This window comes from Lepidochelys kempii, chromosome 7 (genome assembly GCF_965140265.1).
Source record: "Lepidochelys kempii isolate rLepKem1 chromosome 7, rLepKem1.hap2, whole genome shotgun sequence".
NCBI lineage: Eukaryota > Metazoa > Chordata > Testudines > Cheloniidae > Lepidochelys > Lepidochelys kempii.
In genome coordinates this window covers 119,726,975-119,739,944 of record NC_133262.1, presented here as the reverse complement: position 1 = coordinate 119,739,944, position 12,970 = coordinate 119,726,975, and the positions used below count along the sequence as shown (strand labels likewise).

General features: G+C 42.4%; 1 protein-coding gene across 1 annotated transcript in view; it reads left to right on the top strand.

Moving 5' to 3' along the window:
• SORCS3 (sortilin related VPS10 domain containing receptor 3) overlaps positions 1–12,970 on the top strand; it is a 481,141-nt gene that overhangs the window by 307,543 nt on the left and 160,628 nt on the right. Inside the window, exon 5 of the mRNA XM_073354429.1 lies at positions 10,409–10,482. Coding sequence (XP_073210530.1) covers positions 10,409–10,482 — 74 coding nt within the window. The remainder of the gene's footprint in view (positions 1–10,408; positions 10,483–12,970) is intronic.

Genomic DNA, 12,970 nt, shown 5'->3' with positions numbered 1-12,970 from the left:
CACCAGAAAAAAATGTTCAGGACCCCAACTCCTGTCCAGCTATTAAGCAAGGGAGAATGGTTTCATCTGCAAACTCTTGGGCCTGTTCATGACACTCACAGCCTCGGGGGTGGCAGTGAGGGGTCCAGATTGAGAGCTCATAGTGCAAGGAAAGGCTGCATGGAACACAGCCAGCTACATTGAAGGTTCCTGGGCCAATCTGCTGGTGTAAGGCAAGACTGCGAAGGGTCACCTGGAGGAATGCTCTGTTTATCCATCCATCTCCACATAGGGTTTTCTATAGCACACATCATTGTAGCATTGTAAGTCTGATATCGCTGCAGGATTCAGGCAGAGCGAGGGGCTTGGTGAGGCTACATCTCTTATTCCAACAAAAATGGATCCATTTGTAGAAAGACAAAGACATTACAATCAAGTCAAGAGAAACACAGCAGATTTCTGGCTGGGTGTTATACTCAGTCCTAGTTAGAGTTAAGAGATATTGAGGTTTGCAGGCATTTGTATGAACATTTCTCTCCAGCCTGAATCCACATGAGTCCTGAATCCATTCTTCCTGTCTCTGCTTCCTGACCAGGTGTTGCTTTGAATTTTCAGGTTCAAACAAACTCCAAATCTTTTCTTTCTTTCTTTCTTTCTTTCTTTCTTTCTTTCTTTCTTTCTTTCTTTCTTTCTTTCTTTCTTTCTTTCTTTCTTTCTTTCTTTCTTTCTTTCTTTCTTTCACAGACACATCAATGCATCACCTTAAACCAATCCCTTTTCCCTGGAAAGTAGAGCTGGGTTTGATCCCTGCAATTCAAATATGGAACAAACTCCCCTAAAGTTCTGGTGAGGGTATCGGGGATCTTCTAAGGCTTCAGGCTTTAACAGAGATTGGTCCAGAGCTGTCGAGCTCAGAGCTGGATTCAAATCAAAACATCCTCCCCCCAAGTTAGGGATATTCAAATCATAGCTTTTTAAGGCCAGAAGAGACCATTTGATCATCAAGCCTGACCTCCTGTATAACACAGGACATAGAATTTCATCCACTTGTTCCATCTGTGCCAATCTCTGCTCAGAAAGTTTGTAAAACCCTTTTCAGCAAAGAGACTCTGACTCTCAAGTGTGTAACAAACCCAGGAAGTAGATGGCACTCCAACATGATCTAGCCTGTACAAACCTTCTCTCTCCTTTGAAAGTCCCTTCCTAAAGCAAGCTGGCTGCTCTGCAATAAGGGGAGACAACTTTGGCTATAACAAAGACTCTTGACATTGTCCTTAATCAACTGAAAAACAATTCAAAGTGGAGAGAGAAATTGGTCCACTTGTTTTCATCACAGTTACTAGTTTTTTTAATCATTCCATGTAAACAAAGACCATAAGTAGGACACTTGTAGATTTGCTTATTCTCAACTTTCATCTCTGCCAGCTGCTGTCACAAGAATCTCTTGACTTGAATTCTTTGGAAGTAGGATTTTTTTATGGGCTTTGTTTGTTCTTAAGCAGGGAAGCCAATCAAAGAAGCTCTACCTAAACAGTAATTTGCAGTGGCAACGAGGCTAGAGAAGATATTAGCGGAGCTGGGAGCTTTCATCTTGCTCCTCATCAGGTCAGGAGGCATGTTAAAATTTCAGATCTAGAATCAACAAGGCAGGATAGCGTGAACAAATATTTCCATGAGTGGGACTGGAAGGAACATGCCTGGACAATATGCTAGTTTGTGAGACAAGTCAATAATCAGTTGCTACTGCCTGGAAGAAGGTTGGTCTATGGTATCTGGGCCTCAGTGTCCCTTCTGACCTGCTGATGAATGTACACATACATGTGTTTTGGGTAACATTCCCTCTCTTAAGAGTCTAGTTTATTAAAACGCTGTGAGAGAGAAATAGCTCTCTTGGTCCTCTCAGGTGTGAGCAGGTCTCTCCCTAAGCAGCAGAGTTTCAATTCCTTCCCTCTTCCCTTCTCTGCTTAGTCCTTTTGTCCCTGGGTCACAGGAGCTTCTGTCTTGGAGGGGAGCACTGTTGGTATTGGAAATGCAGAAAAGAGAGAAAAGGATTCTTTGGAAGCTGGCAATGATGGTAAACTAGCAGTGGATTCAGTGGCTGGGGAATTGCAGGGAAAACCAGTCTCTGGGAAGCAATCCTGCACCGGCAGGGGATGGGATAGATATTATGTTATAACCACATGGTAGAAATCAAAGATGGAAAAAGAAACCCAGTTGGTTCATTACATCCATCTACCTGCTAGAGCACAGTTATTTCCTGCAGTATATTCTGCTATGTTTTACCCAGTCCTAAATTTCTTGACGAATGGAGACTTTAATAGAGCTTTTCTATGTCTAGTTTTTATGGAAAAAAAATCCACTCTGCCTTTGCAGTGGACAGAGCAGGGAACTTCCATTTATCAATGCATAGAATAGAGTTCTAAGACACTGCAAAATGCTTCTATTGTGGTATCCAACAGGTGCATCTGCCTTTCGCGGCAGCTCCTCTCTGTCATCTATTGAACCCTTTTCACTGCGATTTGAATTTATCATGCAATGCTCCTTTCCCTCCAGATACCATGTTGCCTCCTGCAGTTACATTACACAGATGTCTGTACTCTGTATTCTCACACTTACAAAGTGTTTGTGATTTTTTTGATGCTCATAACATTTGGGTTTTCAGATGCTTTCCAGGGATGGACTTTATAGTGTGTTAGCAGACAGCCTCGGTCCCTCCACTTTCCTAATTTCATCCTTTTAGCTATTAACCCAGAAACAGGGCGAAACTTTTGCAAGTTTCCAAGGAAAGGAAAGGGAAAGCTCCAAGGAAATGTTGACCTATTTTCTTCATCAGAATTTGAAACTTTGGTTAAAAAACAAAACAAAAAAATCACACCAAACCCCTAAATTTTGATTTTTTTTGCTCCCACCAGTTCTGGCTACAAATGAATTAGTTTGTTTTTGTGTTATTCTGAGATTTTCTCCACTATATCGATACAGCCCCCCCTAGGTTGATGCAGATATTATGGGGGAGCTTTACAGTGGAAAACAAGTATTTTTACTTGCCTAGATTACCTTGAATTTCAGTGTTTGTGTGTTGAAATGAGACATAGGCTATCAAGAGGTGGAATGCCACACTGGTGACATCCACTGAATTATTATGTAGGCTTGGGCAATCATATAATTACCGCCTGTAAACGGGGATAGTAATACTCTTCCTTATAGGGGACTAGTAGTTCTTGGATAGAACATGGAATAGAAGTGAAAAGTACTGCTAAATGCTGAGCTTTGGCCTATGTTGTCCTTTGCTTGGTGACACTCTCTTCATCTCATGCTATTTGGTTGAAAAGAAACCATAGATGTGCATTTCCAGGCATTAATCTCAAAGGATTCTCCCTTGGTACACCCTATCTAAGATGGCTGCATACCTATGGCTCTTGTTTTCCAATGCTCTGTCTCATATCCTAATTTGTAGGAAAATTAAGTATAGTGGTATTAATTTAGACGTAATATATGTGCTAAAGGTGTTAACATAACCCAGTCACTGTCCAGCATTAAACAGTGTTAAGCAAGGTCTGGGATCTGGTATATGGAGTCCTCAGCCTGCTTAGTACCATGGCAAACACACTATAAAATTCATGCCAAAGGTTAGAAATGTATTGATTGAAACACACTACAGGAAAAGAATCAAAATGAGGCAAGAGCATTGAAACTGAAACTGATTGTGCAAAACAAGCGTAATCAAAACCTATCAAAGTCACTTTTTGGATACAGTGGATATTGGTTAACATCTCTTATTCAGTGAAACAGTCCTTCTTGGTGGGGAAGAAAGGGTTAATTCTGGTGTTCAATTCTGAATCGGGAATAACTGTCACTTTCCTGCTTTAGACAAAATAGACAGGCACAGAAGAGAGGATAGTAAAGATGGGGGAAATATGGCTTTTGTTGATGTTCTCAGGACACAGGGTGGCTGGTCAGTCACAGATGGATGCTTTGCACTGACTAACCAGCCCCGCTAACTGGTGCTCTGGAACCTGGCTCACCTCGCTGGTCCAGAGACATCATCTGGTTGGTCTGGTCAGGTCCCTCTCCTTCCCTGATTCTGAGGCTAGCCAGAGCTGGATGGGTCATCTCATCTCACCATGTGCAGTACAGGTGATTTCAGGATTAGGTGAAGAGCTGAGAGAGAGAGAAGGAGAATAGGAGGGGCAGAAAGGAGCAAACAAGGGAGGGGAAGACTGAGCAAGATTTCACCTGTATCATGTTGGGGTCCTTGCTAGTGCAGCGATGATGGTCAAGTGTCTCTGTAACATCAACAGACCCTGGTTGCCAGCAGATGGGTTTGAACCTGGGACCTCTGGAGCTAAATGCATGAGCCTCTACTGCAGGAGCAAAAAGCCATATTTAGCTAAGGCTGTAGAACAAACTCCTTAATATCTCTCTCTCCCTCTCAGTGGTCTCAGTGCCACTCGAGGGGACAGAACACCACACCCAGGCAGTGTGTGGGTTACCTCTCCGCTGGAGCATCAAGCTCTGGTGTCACGGCAACAATCCTTCTGTTGCCCTCACAGTGCTGGCAAACTTTTTTTTTTCTTTTCAAAGTCTCTTTTTTAAGGGGCCCACAAAGGCAATGGGTGGAATAATCCATCCTCCTGTTATTTTGTCCTTCAATTAGCCCTAATTTCTGAGATACCAATTTCGGTTCACTTGGTTTCTGATCCTTTACTCCTCTTATTGACCGGTCATAATCTTAACAAGAGGCGTACCAGCAAATCCTTTCCGTTCAAATTAATTCAAGCTTTCTGTCTCGCCTCATATCTTCTCTATATGTTTTATATAACAAACCCTGTAACAATCCATGAACCTTTACCCACTTTGTTACCAGTTAGGCGAACCAACTAAAGTAGGCCTTCTAGGCCTCAGTTATTAAAACATGGTGCAAATTTGTTTTACACCATCTCAAGATCATGATACCAATGGCATCCCATTATGGCATAATTACTTTGACAGAGGTGGACAGAGTCAGAAAAGTGGCAGCCCCTAATGCTACCAGGAGCGAAGCTAGAGAACTCAAACCTGCATCTTAATGGGACATGCTGCACAGTCACTTGCAGGAGGAACACCACAGCAGTATAAGGTTCAAAAATAGTATCAGCAAAACATTGTTCCAGTCTTTTCATTGTCAGCAAAGACGTCCCTCCTCTTCTATTTTTATCCCCAGCCTCCAGTACTCTCTCCCTTGCTCTGATGTTAATTGTAAAGCCGACTCCTTCTAGAAAGAACCTAGTGGACTGATATGAGCTCAGCTTTCTGCAATCAGCTGATTGTATTTACATCTAGTGGGAAGCCTAATTATGTGTATAATACATAAATTATTACTTGAAGTACACATAGTCCTGCTGTTCTTGCATGCTTTATCTGATATCAGGAGTTGCCAGATCTGATTGTGCTCCAGAGTTGGCAGCTGTCCAGAACACTTTTGAATGGATTCTCTCCAGATGTTTGCACTGGCCACTTCATCACCTGGTTTCCTAGTATGAAAGAACATCCGATTTTATTTGGAAACATATTCCTCCCATGTGCTTAGGCTTTCTGATCCTGATTCTACCCTTGTGTTTGGGCAAGAATGCCTACATATACCATAGCTATCTTTATTCCCACATCCTGTGTATTTAGTAGGATGCTGAAAACGCCACTCCTATTAACTCTATCTATGGCATTTCCAATGCATCTTGTACTGTGATAACCAAGGTAAAGTACATCTAAGCCATGGCTTCTTTGCTTTTCTTTCCTCCATCTTCAGTTACATCTGCAGCCTCCATTTTGCTATTCTGCTCTCCTCCTCTTCCCAGCACACAAAGAACATATGTGTCTATAGGGGAAGGAGGCACATACGCAGGTACATATGGTTTTTTTCTCATTGTTCACTCTTCCATCGTCTCTCCAGGAGAAGAATTTCCAAAGTGTCTGAGCATCCCACTTCCGCTCTGAAGCTGGTGAGCCCATTATGAACAAAATCAGCTTCTCGTAATTTTGCATGATTTAATGGGGAAAACAAAAACAAAACAAAAAGGAAACGACTTGTGCCCTGAAACTCAGCTTTGTTAAATTGTGCTGGTGACACTTTTCAGGTGGAATTTGGCTGGAGGAAAACAGCAATCCCTCCTTCCTTTGAAACGGCTGACATGGTTATTTACAGAGCACCGCCAGTGTGCAAGGTGTGCTACAAAACACAGAGGATAACGCCCCCTTGTCGTGGGGTTCACTCACCGCAAGTGGAGCCTCCTCCTGGCCGCTCTGGGAATTATCTCCTGCACCCTCCTCTTGTGGCCTCTTCACCTGTCCTGCCTCGCCCTGTGGCCCTACTTGCTCCAGGAGTTTCAGCTTCCTTTTTTTGTGACTTGGCCTTCTGACCAGGTCACTATGGTCCTCCCCTTCTGTGGTATAGTCTTTCAGGGCAAACTGTCCCAGGCAGTCTGCTCTCTGCTATCTGGTCTGTGCCACTTCCCCAGTGGCTGTTGGGGAACCAGGGTCCACCTTCTACTCGGGCTCCAGCTCAGGGACCCTCTACACATCAGCCAAGGTCTGCCCTATCCTATCCCTTGCGGCTTTTCTCCCAAGTCTTTCCTACCTTCCTGGCTCTCCCCCTTCTCTGGGTATACCAGCCAAAACTCCCTACTCCCAGGGAGTAGAATACCCGTCTGACTGTTGGTGTACCAAATATACTTAATTGAGTAGAATTGGTACCAGATGAGTAAATCGACACCTGCTGAGGAGGTGGCCCGCTGAGGGGCCATATTGGCCGACACCGAACATTTTGCTCGGAATGCTGGCTGCTCAGTGCTGAGTTGGTTTGTTTTTAAAATCTGAGCCTTAGATCACATGACTGGGAATCAGGACTCCTGCCTTCTGTTTCAGGGTCTCACCCTGAGTCAGTGTGGGACCTTGGTCAAGTCATTTAACCGCTCTGAGCCCCTGTGTCAGATGAGTCAAAACCAGTGTGTAAAACTGGGAGAATGGTACTGCCCTACCTCACAAAGGTCCCAGTTCGGAGAACCGTGTAGACCCGTGCTCAGGTCTATCCCTATTCAACAAAGCACTTAAGGTTCAGCATGGGTTGGATGGATGGATGGGGGCTCAATGGCAGGTAGGTGCCTCAGTAGCTTTGAGCATCTGGGCCACAATGCTTTGAGGTTTAATCATTGTCTTTAAAATGACCCAAGCTCTTTGGATGAAAGGGGTGATGCAAGTGTCAACTATTATTAGTTGTTAAAGGGACGTGGGCAAATGTGTATATACAGACGTTTGCACCAAACAGACCTGATTTTCTTTCATTACCCTGCATAAAACCTCAGGGCAAATTAATCTCTATTGTAATCTATTGTCATTGCCACTTAATTTCTCATCCCTTCTAAAGTGCACCTCTGATCTCCCAAAACAAGGTGAACAGAAGACACAAGCCTGCGTGATTTTTTTTTATGCTTGCAAAAACCCTTTATTTTACTGTGTTTTATTCAGTAATTCAACATTAACCTTTATATTTGCATCAATAAATAATGGCACACAAGCTGTGAGGAAGCGAAGTGGATCAAAGAGACCTTTTGGTGGCTTGCTGTGTCTCTTCCACTATTAGACAGTCCCTCGTCTCAATGATTTACTCTTGGTTAACATTCATGGTGGACCCTAAACATAAAGAGAGAAGTAAATAATCCAAAGAGCCCCAAATGAATAGTATCCTTCTGATCTCTTATCTGAATCAGCCTCAAGGCTACAAATTCAATGTAATCCTTCTACCACCAGTCAATCTGAGATCTAATTCAAAGGACGAGAAAATACTCAGCAGCTGGTCTGTGGCTCTTGGGTTAATAGACAGAAAGAAGCTCTTTGACGGAGTCACTGTAGGGCAGATGAATAGTGCCAATGAGAGGTGCTTATTGCCACTGAGCTGTCCGTAGCCAGGCTGGGATGGGACCGTGCAAGAAAAGAAGTGCTTGTGGACAAAAAGGAAAATAGAGACTCCAAGGGAATCAATGTGTTTGCCAAACCTCCAGAGGTGCCAACTTCCTGAGTTCCAGGGGGGTGCTCGACCCATACTCCACCCCAGGCCCTGCCCCCACTCAACCCCTTCTCTCAACCTGCTCCGCCCGCCTCTTCCCACTCCGATGGCCTCCCCACTTTTAGGGACCTTTTGCTGCTCCTGCATATTACTTATCGTCACAATCATATATAACAATACATAGTAACAATTCTTAGGGTGAGCAGATGTCCCAATTTTATAGGGACAGTCCTGATTTTGGGGGCTTTTTCTTATATAGGTGCCTATTACCCCCCACCCCATCCCGATTTTTCGCACTTGCTATCTTGTCACCCTAACAATTCTGTCCTACCCATCACCGGGATGTAATTCCTTCCGCTATGAAGCTGGACCTGCCTCCAGTCCACAAATCCAATTACTCAAAAACAGAGCTCAGACACACAACCTTAACTCCAACCATATAATTTTTCCATTAAGGATCTACAATTTCGAGATTACCAACATATAGTCTCTCCATCTCTATAATATTTCCCTCTTCCGCCTGTCATACAAACAATTCCCTAACACTTCTTATCCGTGCACACGTTCTCTGTAATCAAAGTTCAACATAGTTGTGTTCTATTCAAACAGAATTTATTATTTTCTCCCTGTTCAAAAGAGTCTGCTGTTTCTTACTTGTCTACTTTACACTAAAGCTAATAGATAGTTCTTAAAATCAGATGTATCTCCTACAAACCTGAGTAATTTAAGGCTGGAGTAAAGCTTGCCTGTGTTCTGTAAGTTTTAAGTAATTGGATGGTGGGTGGTTGTAGACTTGTATAGAAAGAGAATAGATTGTGATGGTGGGTAGGATGTTTATAAAACTAACCTACATCTGACATTTAGTCTAGAGCTAGATAGAAACTTTGGACTTATTACAACTCAGCCATTTGTTAGCTGTGATAAACCAAAGAAACATTAGACTGCAAGTTTAAATTTTAAAAGGAGCCATTGTTAGCTGCCTCTAAGACGTAAACTACTGACTAGATTGACTTCTAGCTTTTCTAAAGATGTAGGCCTTGCCCTAAGAGTTGTAAATTTGGGGCTATTACACGTTGTATTTCATACATAAGGAAAGGACTGAATTCCTACCTATATACAACTCACAATGTGACTTCAGCTTTCATTGCTACCTATGCCTCCAGAGTTGAGCTATCTAATCTATTTTTAATCTAATTTAATTTTAGGAATTTATATGTAATCAGTCACCGTAGTATTTCAGGCTGTATATAAAACAAAAAAGTATATTGCTCCATGCAAAAATAAATGGGCTTTTCACGCTCCTAACCTGTCCCTGAGGAGTAGGCAAAATCCAGCTGGAAATCTTTAAAGAATAGGCATTTTGGGGTGAGATTTCAGATGCTTTCTGTAGGCTGAAAAAAACATGGGAACCACCTGCTTTTTGGTATTGCAATATGAGTGAGTGTGTTGACAGCTGAAATCAGGAAGCACAGAGATGTGTGAAGAGGGTGTTGCGGGGACTAAAGGGAGGAAGAAAGTTAACACTGGTTGTGAACCTCAAAGGTAAAATTTGAGAAGAGGGCATAGTGTCTTAATTTGTCTCTAGCCGTGCAGTTAATAGAAATATAGGACTGGAAGGGATCTTGATAGATCATCTAGTCTAGTCCCCTGCACTGAGGCAGGACTAAGTATTAGCTAGACCATCCCTGACTAACCTGTTTTTAGAAACCTCCAACAACTGCAACCTCCCTAGGTAATTTGTTCTAGGGCTTAACTACCCTAATAGTTAGGACATTTTTCCTAATGTTTAACCTAAATTGCCTTTGCTGCAATTTAAGCCCATTGCTTCTTGTCCTGTCCTCAGCGGTTAAGGAGAACAATTTATCACACTCCTTTTTATAACAATCTTTTGTGCACTTGAAGACTGTTATCATGTCTCCCATCAGTCTTCTCTTCTCCAAACTAAACACACACAGGTTTTTTCAATCTTTCCTCATAGATCATGTTTTCTAAACTGTCAGTCATTTTTTGTTGCTCTCCAATTTGTCCACTTTCCTGAAGTGTGGTGCCAAGAATTGGACACAGTACTGCAGTTGAGGCCTTGTCAGTGCTGCGTAGAGCGGAAGAATTATTACTTGTGTCTTGCTAACAATGCTCCTGCTAATACATCCCAGAATGATGTTCTCTTTTGTTTGCAACTGTATTACATTGTTGACTCATATTTAGTTTTTGATCCACTGTAAACCCCAGATCCCTTTCTGCAGTACTCCTTAGTTAACGATGTAGCCCTGCATTATCAATCTAGCTATCCTGTGACCTTGGGGAGCTCGGAGACGATTTTAATCCCTGTTGGGGCAACAATCACTCTCCTTTTCCTGCTATTTATACTCTTGTTCCTTTCATTTTGTCTTTCAGATGTATAGCTCTATGGATTTTGGAAGACGCTGGCAGCTAATGCATGAGCGGATCACTCCAAACAGGTTTTACTGGTGAGTGGTCCATCAAGCTCCTCTTGTGTTGTGCAGACAATATCGCATGTTTGTGTTCATCACACACTGAAGAAGGCTCTGAGGGGCCCAGGATCGAGAATTATTGCTGTTCTGCCAAACCCAGGTATCAAAATTCATAAGTTTGGTCCTAAAAATCCTGAGATTGACTTAGGTGTTTCTTTTTTAAAAGTTTGGAGTTTTTAATGCATCTTCTGGTGTCATAGCCTTAGCATGGGGGAAGGATCACATTTTCAAGCCTTTAAAGCCACAACTTCGAGAGTTAGAGAATTATTTAAAAAAAAAAGAGTGCTGAGAGTCTCACATAATCACCTGACTCCAGGAGCTGGTGCTTCAACGAAAAAAAACACCAATTCTAGTGAAACTTGTGAATAACGCTGTTATTGAGTCTTTCCATTCTGTTGTGTGCTGGGTGACTGGGGGGAAGGGGTTTTAAACAGAATCAATGTGCTAATTAAAGAGCATGCTAGGTTTTTATTGTGTGTTAGAATGTATTTTTATCATCATATAACTGGGGAATAAGGATACATCTACACCGCAAATTAAAACCCATGTCACCTAGTCTCAGAGCCTGGGTTGATTGACTCTGGCTCATGGGGTTCAGGTTGCGGGGCTAAAAATATCAGTGTAGACATGCGGGAGCCTGGGCTCTGGGAGACTCCCCCATCTCCAGGTTTCAGAGCTGGGGCTCCAGCCCAAGAGGAAATGTCTACACAGCTATTTTTAGCCCCACAGCTCGAGGCCCAGGAGCCCGAGTCAGCTGACCTTGGCTCTGAGACTCAGTGCCATGGGTTTTTTCTTTGCAGTGTAGACAAACCCTAAGTGGCTGAGGGGTTTGGTGGTGAGGGGTAAAAAAATTTAAAAGCACTTAGGTGACCTAAATAAAGGAGGACTTGTGGCACCTTAGAGACTAACACATTTATTTGAGCATAAGCTTTTGTGAGCATCCGGATGAAGTGAGCTGTAGCTCACGAACGCTTATGCTCAAATAAATGTGTTAGTCTTTAAGGTGCCACTAGTCCTCCTTTTCTTTTTGTGGATACAGACTAACACGGCTGCTACTCTGAAACCTGTCATTAGGTGACCTAGGAGCTTAAGTCCCAGTTTCAAAAGAGAATTATGTACATCAAAGCCTGAGTCTCACTGAAAATCAATGGGACCGAGCTGCCGAAGTACCATTTCAGAGGTACTGTATTTAGGTTTCCAAAGATGCAGATAGGTGTCTATTGGGAATTTCAAAAGCACTTATGCAGGTTAGGTGCTGAATTCCCAGTGGAACTAGCTGGATCAGTTTTTAATGGTATTTGGGTGCCTAAAGATGCAGATAGGCATTTGGGAGCTTTTGAAAAATCCACTAAGCACATATTGGCATCTTTAGGTGCCTAAATGCTATCTGGCCCTATGTCACTTTTGAAAGTGAGATTTAGGCTTCTAAATCACATAGACTCTCTTGAAAAATATCCCTTTTTCTCAAGGTTACCTGCCTTGGGATGATGGTGGACGGGGTGCCATCTTACTCCCTGAGTCTAGTATTTCCATCAAGGGAGGATTAAGCTGTTGAGAGGCTTTTTGAAGCTGATCTGGGAACAAGACTGGCCCCAGGACCAAAGGAAGAAACCCTTTCAATTTAATGTAATGATCTCTAGTTGAAAACAGCTCCTTGTCTCCATTTATTTGGCAACCTGGGGGTTCTCCTGCCTTCACCCTGCCCCAATTAACCTTCACGTAAGCCTATATCTTAACTGCTTCAGTTTCAAAATTCCACTTCATCTCCTCCACTCCTGCTCTGTTCTGTTGATGTTTATGTAACCTACCGGCCAGTGTATGTGTTACGCTCCTGAGGATGTGACTCTGACAGCCCCCAAGTGCAGAGGCTAGCTTTTAATCTTAAAATGAAGAGGTTCAGGCTTTTATCTCTGGAGTCACTGGTTCAATTCCCAGTGTTGGCCAAGATAGTGGATATCTCTCGGTTATAGCCAGTAACTGAAATGTTTCAATAACTAGAGGTGGTTGAGAACCGTTATTTTGCTGTGGAGAATATTTCAAAAAATGAAAACAAAAACATTTATTTTTGTTAAAAGTTTCCACAGAAAGGGTCTACTTTTTTGTTGAAAAACCAAAAAATTGAAAATTATTCAGCCCCAAAAAGTCTTGGTTTTTTTCAAACAGAAGTCAACATTTTCTGTAGGAAGCAGACACCTTCCAGAAAGATTTTCATTTTGGTGAAAACCCCATTTTTTTTAAAATAAAAAAACAGTTCAGCGGGATAATTTTTGATCAGCCCTATCAATAACATTTTTGGTTAGATTTTGCTTTTCAAATTTTTTAAAACCATTCCAGTTGAAACCCTGCCAATTGGAAATAACTTTGAAATTAAAAACAAAACAAAACATGTTTTTATCTTAATTTTTAATCATCTTTAATAAATACTGTCTGTGATAGGGTGTACTGTCCTTTTACATCATGGCCT